Here is a 17568-nt window from a genome sequence, read left to right as displayed (position 1 = left end):
GACCAGTGACAAGGTGGGTGTGTAAACTCTGGAGTAATGAAGAAAGATCTCTAAGGAGCTCTTTTATTTAAAGGGTTGGTGTGCAGCAACAGGCTTGCCATGTGCCAATCCAGATCTATTGCCAACCCAACACAGGTACAGGTGGAAGTTCCATCCCAGTACGTTCCATTTCTGGCGCTAGTGGTAATTAGAGAAAAATATTACCGCAGGGGGTTACCCGGCAGTAGTTGGGTAGTGCCGTGCGCTGCCCTGTTACCACCGGGTTAGCGCAGGAGCACTAACCGCCATCTCAATGGGTGGCAGTAAGTACTTCCTCTAAAATGGCTGCACGGCAAATGCAAACTTACTTCAAGGCCATTTCATTTTGTTCAATTCTCACCCACTGCGGTAAAAGGGGCTCTGGCGCACAGCAAAAACAGCTGCTGCTAGCGCAATGCCCCTTTTATCGCCGCTTAGTAAAAGATCCCTTTAGTGACACCGCTGAGGTCCATGTTAATACTCTGAGGAGAGTTCTATTAGGACTGTCTGATATATTATAAACTATACACGTAAGTTGTGACTCCACCTGGGCTCCACTCAAATCCCATCCCAGAACATGCCTACCCGATGAGACTACCGCCAGGCTAGCTCGCCCCCTGGCAGTAATTTTGGATTTAGCGCATGCCCATACCATCAGGACAAATTATTTTTTAATTTCATAAGTACAGAAGTAATGCCACACTGGGAAAAGACCAAGGGTCCAATGAGCCCACGACAGCAGCCAATCCAGGCCAAGGGCACCTGGCGAGCTTCCCAAATGCACAAATATTCTATACATGTTATTCCTGGAATTGTGGATTTTTCCCAAGTCCATTTAGTAGTGGTTTATGGACTTGTCCTTTAGGAAACCGCCTAACCCCTTTTTAAACTCTGCCAAGCTAACTGCCTTCACCACGTTCTCCGGCAACGAATTCCAGAGTTTAATTATGTGTTGAGTGAAGAAAACTTTTCTCCGATTTGTTTTAAATTTACTACACTGTAGTTTCATCGCATGCCCCCTAGTCCTAGTATTTTTGGAAAGCGTGAACAGACGCTTCACATCCACCTGTTCCACTCCACTCAATATTTTATATACCTCTATCATGTTTCCCCTCAGCCGTCTCTTCTCCAAGCTGAAAAGCCCCAGCCTCCTTAGTCTTTCTTCATAGGGAAGTCGTCCCATCCCCGCTATCATTTTAGTCGCCCTTCGCTGCACCTTGTCCAATTCTACTATATCTTTCTTGAGATGCGGCGACCAGAATTGAACACAATACTCAAAGTGCGGTCGCATTTCCTACTGCATGCGGCATTTCTGGCGTACAGCCATGTTCAGATGCCACAAGAAATTTAACAATTAATGAGTCAACAATTCAACTAGTCTCCATATTCATTTTCATATAGAGGGGTTTTTGTGGGACTTTTTGTCTGTATTTTTCCTCATTTATTAGGTTCTTTTGAATTTTTGAAATTAGCATATCCCAAGCAAAACCTGCATACTCCACACGTATAAATGCATGCTGTATTGTTGCCGCAGCACAATTTGATAAAAGCCTTATTGTTGGAAAAACATTTATAAAATTAGTGCTTTACTATCTGAATATTTCCTCTTAAACAGATACTTTTTGGTTATAAGTACATAAGTACATAAGTAGTGCCATACTGGGAAAGACCAAAGGTCCATCTAGCCCAGCATCCTGTCACCGACAGTGGCCAATCCAGGTCAAGGGCACCTGGCACGCTCCCCAAACGTAAAAACATTCCAGACAAGTTATACCTAAAAAATGCGGAATTTTTCCAAGTCCATTTAATAGCGGTCTATGGACTTGTCCTTTAGGAATCTATCTAACCCCTTTTTAAACTCCGTCAAGCTAACCGCCCGTACCACGTTCTCCGGCAACGAATTCCAGAGTCTAATTACACGTTGGGTGAAGAAAAATTTTCTCCGATTCGTTTTAAATTTACCACACTGTAGCTTTAACTCATGCCCTCTAGTCCTAGTATTTTTGGATAGCGTGAACAGTCGCTTCACATCCACCCGATCCATTCCACTCATTATTTTATACACTTCTATCATATCTCCCCTCAGCCGTCTCTTCTCCAAGCTGAAAAGCCCTAGCCTTCTCAGCCTCTCTTCATAGGAAAGTCGTCCCATCCCCACTATCATTTTCGTCGCCCTTCGCTGTACCTTTTCCAATTCTACTATATCTTTTTTGAGATACGGAGACCAGTACTGAACACAATACTCCAGGTGCGGTCGCACCATGGAGCGATACAACGGCATTATAACATCCGCACACCTGGACTCCATACCCTTCCTAATAACACCCAACATTCTATTCGCTTTCCTAGCCGCAGCAGCACACTGAGCAGAAGGTTTCAGCGTATCATCGACGACGACACCCAGATCCCTTTCTTGATCCGTAACTCCTAACGCGGAACCTTGCAAGACGTAGCTATAATTCGGGTTCCTCTTACCCACATGCATCACTTTGCACTTGTCAACATTGAACTTCATCTGCCATTTGCACGCCCATTCTCCCAGTCTCGCAAGGTCCTCCTGTAATTGTTCACATTCCTCCTGCGACTTGACGACCCTGAATAATTTTGTGTCATCGGCGAATTTAATTACCTCACTAGTTATTCCCATCTCTAGGTCATTTATAAATACATTAAAAAGCAACGGACCCAGCACAGACCCCTGCGGGACCCCACTAACTACCCTCCTCCACTGAGAATACTGGCCACGCAATCCTACTCTCTGCTTCCTATCTTTCAACCAGTTCTTAATCCATAATAATACCCTACCTCCGATTCCATGACTCTGCAATTTCTTCAGGAGTCTTTCGTGCGGCACTTTGTCAAACGCCTTCTGAAAATCCAGATATACAATATCAACCGGCTCCCCATTGTCCACATGTTTGCTTACCCCCTCAAAAAAATGCATTAGATTGGTGAGGCAAGACTTCCCTTCACTAAATCCGTGCTGACTTTGTCTCATCAGTCCATGTTTTTGTATATGCTCTGCAATTTTATTCTTAATAATAGCCTCCACCATCTTGCCCGGCACCGACGTCAGACTCACCGGTCTATAATTTCCCGGATCTCCTCTGGAACCCTTCTTAAAAATCGGAGTAACATTGGCTACCCTCCAGTCTTCCGGTACTACACTCGATTTTAGGGACAGATTGCATATTTCTAACAGTAGCTCCGCAAGTTCATTTTTTAGTTCTATTAATACTCTGGGATGAATACCATCAGGTCCCGGTGATTTACTACTCTTCAGCTTGCTGAACTGACCCATTACATCCTCCAAGGTTACAGAGAATTTGTTTAGTTTCTCCGACTCCCCCGCTTCAAATATTCTTTCCGGCACCGGTGTCCCCCCCAAATCCTCCTCGGTGAAGACCGAAGCAAAGAATTCATTTAATTTCTCCGCTACGGCTTTGTCCTCCTTGATCGCCCCTTTAACACCATTTTCGTCCAGCGGCCCAACCGACCCTTTGGCCGGTTTCCTGCTTTTAATGTATCTAAAAAAATTTTTACTATGTATTTTTGCTTCCAACGCTAATTTCTTCTCAAAGTCCTTTTTTGCCCTCCTTATCTCCGCTTTGCATTTGGCTTGGCATTCCTTATGATCTATCCTGTTACTTTCAGTTGGTTCTCTTCTCCACTTTCTGAAGGATTGTTTTTTGGCTCTAATGATTTCCTTTATCTTACTGTTTAGCCACGCCGGCTGACGTTTAGTCTTTTTTCCCTTTTTTCTAATACGTGGAATATATTTGTCCTGAACCTCCAGGATGGTGTTTTTAAACAGCATCCACGCCTGATGCAAGTTTTTTACTCTGCGAGCTGCTCCTTTCAGTCTTTTTTTCACCATTTTTCTCATTTTGTCGTAATCACCTTTTCTATAGTTAAACGCTAGCGTACTTGATTTCCTAGTTTCACTTCCTTCAATGTCAATATCAAACCGATCATATTATGATCACTGTTATCAAGCGGCCCTCGTATCGTTACCCCCTGCACTAGATCATGAGCACCACTAAGGACTAAGTCTAGTATTTTTCCTTCTCTTGTCGGCTCCTGAACTAGCTGTTCCATGAAGCTGTCCCAGAATACTCTTAGCTATACTCGTTGATAAAATACCGCCTTGGGTGAATTTCTTCAAAAAGGCAGTAAATAAATCCAAATAAATAAATCCAAATTAATATAAATAGATAAAACCAAATAAATACACCCAAATAAATGAAGAAATCCAAATTAATTCAGATAGATACATATATATACATAAATGCATAATTTCAGCTGTTTAATGATTTAAACAGCTTCCTCCTGATATTCAAAACCATTTAACCGGCCAGGAATGGCACCTGGCCAGTTAAATGGCAATTAACTGGCTATCCGGCGATAGTGGGGAATAGCCGGTTGTCTCCTGCTGAATATCCTCTGTTAGCGTCAAGAAGATAGCCGGCTATCCCCAAATATTCAATGCATATCCGGCTATTGTAAGCGGCCACATTAGGTCACTTAAATAGATGGTATATCTTTAGCCGATTTGAAGTTAACTGGCTATCTTCAATTATATATATAACCGATTATCTTTAAACTGCCTAAAAATAAAGTGGATATTCAATGCAAGTCACCGGAAATGGCCTGGCATTGAAGCAATGTACATTATGGTTTTGGTAAAAACACTTAACACTAAACATATCACCATTTCACTTGAAAACATAAATTGACTAAGCAAGACTTGCTTTTGTGTTTATGCATATTCATACTGACTTTCATTAAGTCATCTGCTACTCAAATTCTGTCTTCAGCAGCAATTCTAAATATCAATAAATTACACATCAAAATCTTCTTAAAATTGATTTGCTCAAAGACTGGTTTTAAAAATAGTAGCTATAGATCAGTGACAGGAAATGCTATGGCCAGTTAGTAAAAGAATATCCTGAAGAATTACTTTGGAGTTGTCTGAAATATTTTTAACAGTCTATTTCAATTTACTTTGCACAAAGTTGATTAAACTGAAAAGCTAAAAGTGCCTTTATGTTTGATATATGCAGAGAATGGGATCGCGACACATGAAGCTATGCCCAAACCACTTTTTCATCTGAAGTTCATTTATCCCTGAAATACACGTCATTCTCGGCTAATGACTTAGAGGTCCTTTTACTAAGCTATAGCAAAAGGGGGCCTGGGCTGGCGCCAGTGTGTGTTTTTGACACTTAATGAGGCCTTCTTTTACTGCAGTGGGTAAAAGGCTGTATTTTTTTTTTAAAGAAATGGCCATGCAGCAAGTGAAGCACTTGCCGCATGGCCATTTTGGGGTGGAAACACTTACCGTCACCCATTAAGGTGGCAGTAAGGGCTCCCGCGCTAAACTGGCAGTAACCAGGCAGCACGAAGCACTGCCCAATTACCGCCAGGTAAACACAGCCTGCTGCGGTAGCCTGGCGGTACTTCCGGTTTAGCGAGTGGTAAGCCCGCATTGGGCTTATTGCCGCTTAGTAAAAAAAAAACCCTTAAACATATAAATGCAAAAAGGAACCTGAAAATTAAAAGGCACGCTCCTCCTGGCTTATTTAACTTATTTTAACTCAAGAGTGTTCACCTGCAGGTGCTCTCCAAGAGTTTCTTTAGACTGACAAGTGGCAAATTCTGAACTAGTATACTCTGTAGATGTAGTTTATCACATAACGAGGGGCAATTTTGAAATGACGTCTAAATCCAATTGCGAAAAACGTCCAAAAATCCAGTAGCAAACATGGCCATTTTCAAACCAGAAAAACAGCCAACTCTTTGTTTTGAAAATGGCCATTTGCTATGTTTTTGTGCTCAGTGCATCTATCTTTTTGGATCATTAACAAAAAAAAAAGGTCCAAGGGAAAAACGAATAAAAACAAGCCATTGGGATGTGTTGAGGGGAGGCAGTATTCTTAATATAATGGCCACACAGACATTCCAGCAGAGCAGTGAGCCACCCTAGGAGGCGCTGCAATGAACTTCACCTAAACGGTCCCAGGTACAGATCACTTTTACCCCCTTATTTTGTATGGTGAGCCCTCCAAAACTCACCAAAAACCTACTGTACACCACTATAATAGCCCTTATGCCTGCAGGTGTTCACCTATATGTAGGTACAGTAGGTTAGAGTGGGATATGGACCTGGGTTCTCTTCTCTGCAGTCCACTGCACTGACCACTATATTCCTGGGACCTGCTTGCTGCTCTAATAGGAATGGCCATAACATCAGAAGCAGTCACAGAGCCTGGTATGTACTCTCACTGTCACATTTTAGGGGAGTCTGTGACCACTGAGGAGTAAGGGGGGTTATGTCTTAATCACTCCACTGGTCACTTGGTTATTTAGGGCACCTTTTGGTCCATTAGTGGTGATTGAAACAGGTCTAGCCCAAAAGTCTTAATTTTGGCTCTAGATGTTTTCATTTTGTTCTATTATTGCAGAAAAACATCTATGTTTGTTGCCCTTGATATTATGCCTATATCCCTCCAAAACACCCCCCCCCCCCCAACACGCCTCCTTGAAATTTGGATGAACTGTGGAGCAAAATGTCTAAAAATTGGGGTATCGAAAAGTGCAGAGTGGACATTTTTGAGAGAAAAACATTTTTCTGCTACCTTATGATGTTTTTTAGACTTTTTTTTTTAATGAGCCCCAACATCTATCAATTACCGTGTGGTAAAGGTATCTTTATTTTAAATTACTTTTAATATAATTTAATTTATTTATTTAGATTTTGCTCACACCTTTTTAGTAGCAGCTCAAGGTGAATTAAATTCAGGTACACTGGGGGGTCGTTTTACTAAGGTGCACCGAAAAATGGCCTGCGCTGGTGTAGACATGTGTATTGGATGCGCACAGGTCCACTTTTCAGCGTACCTGCAAAAAAGACCTTTCTCTTGGCCGAAAATGGACATGCAGCAAAATGAAAATTTTCGCAAGCCATTTTGGGCCTGAGGCAAGCCTCCACCCGTTGACTTAGCGATGAGGTCTCACTCGTTAACCGTGCAGCAATCATCAGCACGCATACAATGCTGATTACCACCCCATTACCACTTTGTTCCAGAAACTTTTCCGGCAAACGTAGCGGAGGCACATAAAAAATGAAATTACCGCCCAGCGATAGTTCAAAATTGACACGCATAAGACGCATGTACGCGCCTATGCAGCTTAGTAAAAGGGCCCCTGAGTATTTTAAGCAATTTTCCAAAAAAAGGGTGCGGGGGGGGGGGGGACTTCCAATTGTGGGTTATTACTTGTTATACTATTTGCACACATTGAATGATTGTTATAATGGTAACCTCTTAACCTTTCAGTCACCTTGCCATTCATGTGCAGATAATAGGGTAGCACAGTCTTTCTCTTGGCAGTGGCGATCCTAGGTCAGCTGCCACCCGGGTTGGATCACCGCTGCACACCCCCCCCCCCCCCCCCCCGGGTGCAGTGGTGTCCGCCCCCCCCCCCCCCAGGGTGCAGCACGACACCCCCCTCCCCGGTGCAATACCCACCTACCCGGCATATCAAGCCCCTCCTCGGGTGCATTCTTGGCTGCTGGAGGGTGCGGAGAGCAGCCACGCGCCTGTCGGCTCCCTGCTCCCTCTGCCCCGGAACAGAAAGTAACCTGTTCCAGGGCAGAGGAAGCAGGGAACCAGCGGAGCCGACAGGCACGCAGCTGCTCTCTGCACCCTCCAGCATCGTGCACCCGGGGCGGACCGCCCCCACCGCCCCGCCCTTGCTACGCCACTGTCTCTTGGGCTTGGCAGTTTTCAATTTAAAGGTGAACTATTTTGTCTTCATGGACGGCCACAACTTTAAAACCAAGGAGCCATTTTACTGAAGTGTGGTAAGCAGTTATTGTGTAAATTAGTGTATGGTAACAGCACATAGCCGCTGTAACAATTATGGTGTTACCAAGGCAGCTAACAGGCACTAATTTATGTTTTAATTTCACTGGGTTGGGAAATGGGTGGGGATATTCCTTTGGAGGTAATAGGGAAACGGAAAAGGGACGGGATTTGATAAACCACCTTTCTATGGTTACAATCAAGGCAGTTTACATATCATGTTTTAATGCTGTTTCATGATAGCTCTATTATTAGGTTTCAATTTACTGTTTTTAAATTTTCCTCATTTTTTGTATTTATGTCTATTCTTGGCTATTTTACTATTGTTAAGCTATTACCAAAATTGTAAGTTTGGTGTTAAACTGTACCTGCTGTACACCACCTTGGGTGAATCTCTTCATAAAGGTGGTTAATAAATCCCAATAAATAAATACAGTGGGGGAAATAAGTATTTGATCCCTTGCTGATTTTGTAAGTTTGCCCACTGACAAAGACATGAGCAGCCCATAATTGAAGGGTAGGTTATTGGTAACAGTGAGAGATAGCACATCACAAATTAAATCCGGAAAATCACATTGTGGAAAGTATATGAATTTATTTGCATTCTGCAGAGGGAAATAAGTATTTGATCCCCCACCAACCAGTAAGAGATCTGGCCCCTACAGACCAGGTAGATGCTCCAAATCAACTCGTTACCTGCATGACAGACAGCTGTCGGCAATGGTCACCTGTATGAAAGACACCTGTCCACAGACTCAGTGAATCAGTCAGACTCTAACCTCTACAAAATGGCCAAGAGCAAGGAGCTGTCTAAGGATGTCAGGGACAAGATCATACACCTGCACAAGGCTGGAATGGGCTACAAAACCATCAGTAAGACGCTGGGCGAGAAGGAGACAACTGTTGGTGCCATAGTAAGAAAATGGAAGAAGTACAAAATGACTGTCAATCGACAAAGATCTGGGGCTCCACGCAAAATCTCACCTCGTGGGGTATCCTTGATCATGAGGAAGGTTAGAAATCAGCCTACAACTACAAGGGGGGAACTTGTCAATGATCTCAAGGCAGCTGGGACCACTGTCACCACGAAAACCATTGGTAACACATTACGACATAACGGATTGCAATCCTGCAGTGCCCGCAAGGTCCCCCTGCTCCGGAAGGCACATGTGACGGCCCGTCTGAAGTTTGCCAGTGAACACCTGGATGATGCCGAGAGTGATTGGGAGAAGGTGCTGTGGTCAGATGAGACAAAAATTGAGCTCTTTGGCATGAACTCAACTCGCCGTGTTTGGAGGAAGAGAAATGCTGCCTATGACCCAAAGAACACCGTCCCCACTGTCAAGCATGGAGGTGGAAATGTTATGTTTTGGGGGTGTTTCTCTGCTAAGGGCACAGGACTACTTCACCGCATCAATGGGAGAATGGATGGGGCCATGTACCGTACAATTCTGAGTGACAACCTCCTTCCCTCCGCCAGGGCCTTAAAAATGGGTCGTGGCTGGGTCTTCCAGCACGACAATGACCCAAAACATACAGCCAAGGCAACAAAGGAGTGGCTCAGGAAGAAGCACATTAGGGTCATGGAGTGGCCTAGCCAGTCACCAGACCTTAATCCCATTGAAAACTTATGGAGGGAGCTGAAGCTGCGAGTTGCCAAGCGACAGCCCAGAACTCTTAATGATTTAGAGATGATCTGCAAAGAGGAGTGGACCAAAATTCCTCCTGACATGTGTGCAAACCTCATCATCAACTACAGAAGACGTCTGACCGCTGTGCTTGCCAACAAGGGTTTTGCCACCAAGTATTAGGTCTTGTTTGCCAGAGGGATCAAATACTTATTTCCCTCTGCAGAATGCAAATAAATTCATATACTTTCCACAATGTGATTTTCCAGATTTAATTTGTGATGTGCTATCTCTCACTGTTACCAATAACCTACCCTTCAATTATGGGCTGCTCATGTCTTTGTCAGTGGGCAAACTTACAAAATCAGCAAGGGATCAAATACTTATTTCCCCCACTGTAAATAAAATATACAGCTATTTATTTTTTAACTGGGGCAATGGAGGGTTAAGTGACTTGCCCAGAGTCACAAGGAGCTGCAGTGGGAATCAAACCTGATTCCCCTAGCATACTGGAACTTACCACATGCTGTAAGTGCATCTGTACAGTCACTGCATTCACACACAGTAAAGATTTTTCTGTGAGGTAATTATATGGGAAGGATGCTGAGAACACACCCAATTGTTACTTCACAGGTTTGGCCCTTACAGAATGCATGCAAAATTTTTCTGTACTTTAGAAGAAGTTCCCTCACATTCTCATTTAGAATATTAAAGACAATTAATAAATTTAACATGTAGGGAGAGGATTTCTCAAGTGGCGTTACAACCTTAACACTCATTATTTAACCCTAAAATGCAACCTAAATGGCCCTAACACCGCTTGACTTAATATACTATAGTGATATTTAAGTTGCCTTGGGTTAGTTAGTAATGAGATGCAAAATATGCAAATATATGGTTTGCATCTCATTACTACACAAATGCCCTAATCCAATTTGCGGTGATACATTGCAACTCATGTTAGGGCCAAAAAAATATAGTAAAATAACCCTAGCTTTTTGCTGGGGTTATTTTCCTGCCCAGGAGCATTGAGCCTCAAGAAGAGGGTCCCTCAATCCTGCCTGCACCCCCTACCTAAAATCCCCCCACATGATCCCCCCCCCCAAGGAGCTGCCCGTGAAATAACATTGGTGGTTCAGAGAGGATCTGGGGTCCAGGGGGGTCATCCAGGGGTCTGAGAGGGTCCAAGGGCTGAAGTGAAGCCCAGTCACTCCTGTCCAGTTGCTCCTGCAAATAGTGCCCCTAGCAGTGTCACGTGGGGGGGGGGGTGCAGGCAGGACTGGGAGGGGGGGACTCTCTCTGTGCAGCCTGGGATCATCAGGTCATGGCTTTGTGGCCCTTTGCTCCCCAGCTGCAAGAATAGTGCTGCTTGCGAGGTGGATCACATGCAGCATTATTCTTGTAAGGTGGGACTCAGCAACTTTTGGATATCGGTATCTGCAGAATGTTCGATCTCGCAGGGAATCAAGGTGCGGTAAAGGGCGATCTTTTACCACACCTTGAAGAATCCCTCCCTTAGCTTTGCTTGTTCTTGGTTCCTAACTATGTAATGCCTTGCAGCCTAACAATCAGATATATAGGATAACAGGATTAAAGATGGGGTTTTTTTAAACCTTCAGATGCACTATGAATCCTAAAGCATATATGCAGAAGGTCCATAAAGCCCAGTATCCTGTTTCCAGCAGTGGCCAATCCAGGTCACAAGTACCTGGCAAGATCAAAAAATGGTAAAACAGAATTTATGCTGCTTATCAAAGGAATAAGAAGTGGATTTTCCTAAGTCCATCTTAATAATGGTTTATGGACTTTTATTTTAGAAACTTGTCTAAAAGATTTTAAATCCCTCTAAGCTAACTGTTTTTACCACATTCTCTAGCAACAAATTCCAGTTTAAACCAGGGGCGTAGCCAGACAGCAGATTTTGGGTGGGCCTAGTCAAGAAGTGGGTGGGCACCAAGTGTTCTCCTCCCCCCTCCCCCCAATGCGATGAGGCCAGTATCAGCAGCTTAGGAAGCTTAGACTGCTGAAGTGGAGAGCAGTGTTTTCAGCACCATCAGGGGGAGGTCTTCAGCTGGCGGACCTTGGGATCCCCACTAGCTAGCATTAAATATATGCTGCTGTTGGGTGGGCCTGAGCCCTAAGTGGATGGGCCCTGGCCCACCCAGGCCCACCTGTGGCTACGCCACTGGTTTAAACACACGTTGAGTAAAGAAATTTTCACCAATTTGTTTCAACATTTACTACTTAATAGCTTCATTGTTTGTCCCCTAGTCCTTGTATTTTTGGAATGAGTAAACAAGTAATTTAAGTCTACGTGTACCAGTCCACTCACTATTTCACTATTTTATATCTCCCCTCAGTCTTCTCTTCTTCAAGCTGAAGAGCCCTAGCCCCTTTAGCCTTTCCTCATAAGGATGCTGTCCCATCTCCTTTATCATTTTTGTCACCTTTCTCTTTACCTTTTTTTTTTAATTCTGCTATATCTTTCTTGAGATGCAGTGATCAGAATCATGCACAATATTTAAAGTGCACACTTTAAATCAATCAATTTAACACATTCAACCCCCTCCTTCCTTTCACAAAGCTGTGCTAGGCGCTGCCAATGTGGTAATGCCAACACAGTGAATGGATTGTGTCACAATTGCCGCATGGCAGCCGCTAGCATGGCTTTGTAAAAGGGGGGAGGGTTGGGGTAAGCTAGGAATGAAATGTGTTATTAATTAGGATGCATGAAGCAGGAAGCCGGCAAAAGAATTGGTTGGACCGCTAGATGACCGAGGAGTAAAAGGGGCAATCAGGGAAGACAAAGCCGTAGTGGAGAGATTAAATTAATTTTTGCTTCAGTCTTCACCGAGGAAAATTTGGGTGGGATACCGGTGCCAGAAATGGTATTCGAAGCTGACGAGTCGGAGAAACTTAATGAATTCTCTGTAAACCTGGAGGATATAATGGGGCAATTCTACAAACTGAAAAATGAACTTGCGGAGCTATTGTTAATAATACATAATTTATCCTTAAAATCGAGCGTGGTCCCAGATGATTGGAGGGTGGCCAATGTAACGCCGATTTTTTAAAAAGGTTCCAGAGGAGATTCAGGAAATTATAGACTGCTAAGTCTGACGTCGGTGCCAGGCAAAATGGTACAGACTATTATAAAGTACAAAATTACAGAACATATTCAAAAGCATGGATTAATGAGACAAAGTCAACATGGATTTAGTGAAGGGAAATCTTGCCTCACCAATCTACTACATTTCTTTGAAGGGGTGAACAAACATGTGGATAAAGGTGAGCCGGTTGATATTGTGTATCTAAATTTTCAGAAGGCGTTTGACAAAGTACCTCATAAAAGACTCCAGAGGAAATTGGAGAGTCATGGGATAGGAGGTAGTGTTCTATTGTGGATTAAAAACTGGTTAAAAGATAGAAAACAGAGAGTAGGTTTAAATGTTCAGTATTCTCAATGGAGAAGGGTAGTTAGTAGGGTTCCCCAGGGCTCTGTGTTGGGACTGCTGCTTTTTAACATATTTATAAATGACCTAGAGATGGGAGTAACTAGTGAGGTAATTAAATTTGTTGATGACACAAAGTTATTCAAAGTCGTTAAATCGCAGGAGGATTGTGAAAAATTACAAGAGGACCTTATGAGACTGGGAGACTGGGCGTCTAAATGGCAGATGACGTTTAATGTGAGCAAGTGCAAAGTGATGCATGTGGGAAAGAGGAACCCGAATTATAGCTACATCATGCAAGGTTCCACATTAGGAATCACAGACCAAGAAAGGGATCTAGGTGTCATGGTTGATGATACGTTGAAACCTTCTGCTCAGTGTGCTGCTGCAGCTAAGAAAGCAAATAAAATGTTAGGTATTATTAGGAAAGGAATAGAAAACAAAAATGAGGATGTTCTAATGCTTTTGTATCGCTCCATGGTGCAACCGCACCTCGAATATTGTGTTCAATTCTGGTCGCCGCATCTCAAAAAAGATATAGTGGAATTAGAAAAGGTACAGTGAAGGGCAACAAAAATGATAAAGGAGATGGGATGACTTCCCTATGAGGAAAGGCTAAAGCAGCTAGGGCTCTTCAGCTTGGAGAAAAGGCGGCTAAGAGGAGATATGATAGAGGTCTATGAAATAATGAGTGGAGTTGAACTGGTAGATGTGAAGCGTCAGTTTACACTTTCCAAAAATACTAGGACTAGGGGGCATGCGATGAAGCTACAATATAGTTAATTTAAAACGAATCGGAGAAAATGCTTCTTCACTCAGCAAGTGGTTAAACTCTAGAATTCGTTGCCAGAGAATGTGGTAAAGGCGGTTGGCTTAGCAGATTTTAAAAAAGGTTTGGACAGCTTCCTAAAGGACTTGGGGAAAATCCACTATTTCTTGGATACGTAGTATAAAATGTTTTGTACTGTTTTGGGATCTTGCCAGTTATTTGTGACCTGGATTGGCCACTATTGGAAACAGGATGCTGGACTTGATGGGCCTTTGGTCTTTCCCAGTATGGCAATACTTATGTACTTACGTAATGTTTTTTATTTTAAAAATATGTGGAATAAACCAAAAATATCACGAAAATGAGGGAATAAAACCCAAACAAACTAAAACAAGCTGAAAATGTTTTCCCTGTGTGCATCCTTACTGAATACGCATTAAATACAGAAGCATAAACTTCATACATATAGACAACAGACAGGCAGATAGGTGGATGGCAAGAGAGACCTACCCAAAATCGCAACTACTTCATCATCCTGGATTACTTCTAGAGATCCTGAAACCACAAAGCACAGGGTGTCTATACTCTCTCCTGCATGGTAAATCAGGTCTCCTGGGGCACAGTGTACAGTCTGAAATTCCATAGCCAAAGCTCGCAGACATCCATCACTAGCCAGTCTGAAAGCAGGATGCTCTTTAAAAACTTTCCGGTTCAGGTGCACACAAATGTCTGCTCGCATATCCTTTGGGCAAATCTGTAACACCTAAAATGAAATGAGAGAATCAGTGTTTTTCATGCTATAATGGAAGGTAGATGACCTTCCCTGACTGCAAAGCAGTTACTTCATAGTGCAATGAAAAAGTATTTTACAGTCACAAAACATTTATTATCAATGAAAAGAACCTCATGAAGCTAGTTTAGCCCACTTTCCAATACAAAATATAGACAAATGTTTTGTAACCTGCCTTTTTAAATAGTGGTTGATCTCTACTACTATCGTTTATCATTTCTATAGCACTACTAGATATACACAGTGCTGTACACTAAACATGTATCGGACAGTTCCTTCTCTATGGCGCTTACAATCTATTCGAGACAGACAAACAGGACAAATAAGGGATTCAAAGTAAAGAGGTGCTCTCAGTGACTGCTATTCACCAATTGACCAGGCAAAGGCCATGTTGCTAACTTAGTTAGTCACTCTCTGCTTCTCAACAGACTCGGATCCATGGGACTCTGTGATACAGTTCTCCGCTGGTTCACCTCCTTTCTTATAGATAGATCATTTCAGGTCTCCATCCCACGTTCCATCTCACTCTGTTCTATCCTCTCCCCCTTACTTTTCAATATCTTTCTCAATCCCCTGGCTTCCCTCATTTAAGAAACCCTTATGCAGATGACATTTTGTTAGTTTCCTTACACAACCCCTATAACCCTGATTTGACTTCTCTGCAGAACTGCATCGATAAGGTCATAACCTGGCTTTCCTCCCATTATTTCCTTTTAAGCAACTGGCCACCACACCCACCCCATACTTTCTTCATTTATTCAAGGAACACCTATTCACATAGTCAATTCCTTCAAGTATCTTGGCGTTCGTATCGATAGCACCCTTACCTTTGCTTCTCATATCTCTGCTACCGTAAAGAATAGTTTTTACTCACTTTGTCTTATCCATTCCCTCCATCCCTAACTTACCAATAAAAGTTGTGCTACACTCCTCCATGTTCTGATGGCTTCTAAGCTCAACTACTGAAATATCATCTATGCTAGCCTTCCACTTATCTCAATTAAGAAACTCCAAATGGTGCAAAACAAGGCTATTCGCATCCCATCCCAGGCTAGATGGTTCGATCATGTCATCCCGCTGTTAAACCATCACCATTGGCTTCCCATTAAATCTCAAATCATTCAAAAGATCATCACCATCACTTTTCATGCTCTTCTTTCAGTTTCCCGTCCTTACCTCGCTGCTCTGATCACACCCTACCACCCCAGATGTGTCCTGCACTCTGCTTTTGACTTTCTTCTCGCTATTCTTCCGGTACATACAACTAGGCTAGAGTCCACTCATCACTCAGCTTCCTTTCACCAGGCACCATCTCTTTGGAATTGTGTCCCTCCTGACTTGCGATCTGCACTTTCTTATCCTCATTTCCGCTGTCTCCTAACGGCCCACTTGTTTTCCCAGGCATTTAATAACCCTCCTTAATTATCTTTTTTAACTGGGGGGAAAGCCCGGCTGAGGCTCAGTTGACAGTTAGTATTTCCTCCCTCTTCCTCGCTCTCTCTGACTCCATAAGTACATAAGTACATAAGTAATGCCATACTGGGAAAAGACCAAGGGTCCATCGAGCCCAGCATCCTGTCCACGACAGCGGCCAATCCAGGCCAAGGGCACCTGGCAAGCTTCCCAAACGTACAAACATTCTATACATGTTATTCCTGGAATTTTGGATTTTTCCAAGTCCGTTTAGCAGCGGTTTATGGACTTGTCCTTTAGGAAACCGTCCAACCCCTTTTTAAACTCTGCTAAGCTAACCGCCTTCACCACTTTCTCCGGCAACGAATTCCAGAGTTTAATTACACGTTGGGTGAAGAAACATTTTCTCCGATTTGTTTTAAATTTACTACACTGTAGTTTCATCGCATGCCCCCTAGTCCTAGTATTTTTGGAAAGCGTGAACAGACGCTTCACATCCACCTGTTCCACTCCACTCATTATTTTATATACCTCTATCATGTCTCCCCTCAGCCGTCTCTTCTCCAAGCTGTATAGCCCTAGCCTCCTTAGTCTTTCTTCATAGGGAAGTCGTCCCATCCCCGCTATCATTTTAGTCGCCCTTCGCTGCACCTTTTCCAATTCTACTATACCTTTCTTGAGATGCGGCGTTTTCCTCTTTCCAATGTACAACTAGAGTTATTTTCCTTTTCACATATTTACTATTGTACATCGGTTTGATGTTCTCTGGCTAAAAGGTGGTATAGCAAGTACCTGAATAAACATGAACATAAACATACTGAAGCTGCATCAAAAATGTTCACAAACCGCAGCGTCTGGGTCTTGGGAAGGGAATTGAAATTACTTCAAAATTGAAAAAATAAAGTTACAAAAATGTCGGCACGATCCTTGGGCTTAACTGCCTTATCTGTGAATTTTCAGTGACATTGTTTGCTCTTGTATAGCTATGTGGATTTATTTGGGCCAGCAGAAAGGCTGCCCTAACTTAAACCACGTGGAGGGGCATAATTGAATGAGGCGCCCAAGTTTTCCTGAGGGCGTCCTCGCAGAACGTCCCCGCGAAGGGGCGGAGAAACACGTATTATCGAAACAAGATGGGCATCCATCTTTCGTTTTGATAATACGGTCGGGGATGCCCACATCTCAACATTTAGGTCGACCTTAGAGATGGTCGTCCCCGGTTTTTGGTCATAATGGACACCGAGGACGCCCATCTCATAAACGACCAAATCCAAGGCATTTGGTCGTGGGAGGAGCCAGCATTCGTAGTGCACTGGTCCCCCTGACATGCCAGGACACCAACTGGGCACCCTAGGGGGCACTGCAGTAGACTAACTGATGCACTAACTGAATGGAAAAAGGCATGCAGTGGTCACTAACCACCTCCCACCCCCAAAAAAACAACTTTAAAAACTTTTGTCTTTTTAGAGTATGGGTGAAGGACGTCCTTCGCTATGCCTCCGTCCCTGCAACAGCAGTTGAGGAAGTCCTTCGCTATGCCTTCATCCTTGTGACTGCAGTTGAGGACGTCCTTCGCTATGTCTCTCTCTGTCCCTGCAATGGCAGTGGATCCAAAATGTGGATGTTTGTAAGA

The 17568-nt window shown here is 43.3% G+C and overlaps 1 protein-coding gene across 1 annotated transcript in view; it reads right to left on the bottom strand.

The window, feature by feature from the left end:
• KCNH1 (potassium voltage-gated channel subfamily H member 1) overlaps positions 1-17568 on the bottom strand; it is a 573175-nt gene that overhangs the window by 280291 nt on the left and 275316 nt on the right. The window contains exon 9 of the mRNA XM_030196093.1: positions 14243-14495. Coding sequence (XP_030051953.1) covers positions 14243-14495 — 253 coding nt within the window. The remainder of the gene's footprint in view (positions 1-14242; positions 14496-17568) is intronic.

This window comes from Microcaecilia unicolor, chromosome 3, assembly GCF_901765095.1.
Source record: "Microcaecilia unicolor chromosome 3, aMicUni1.1, whole genome shotgun sequence".
NCBI lineage: Eukaryota > Metazoa > Chordata > Amphibia > Gymnophiona > Siphonopidae > Microcaecilia > Microcaecilia unicolor.
Note: the sequence above shows the minus strand (reverse complement) of the source record. Positions and strands in the feature narration are given on the sequence as shown.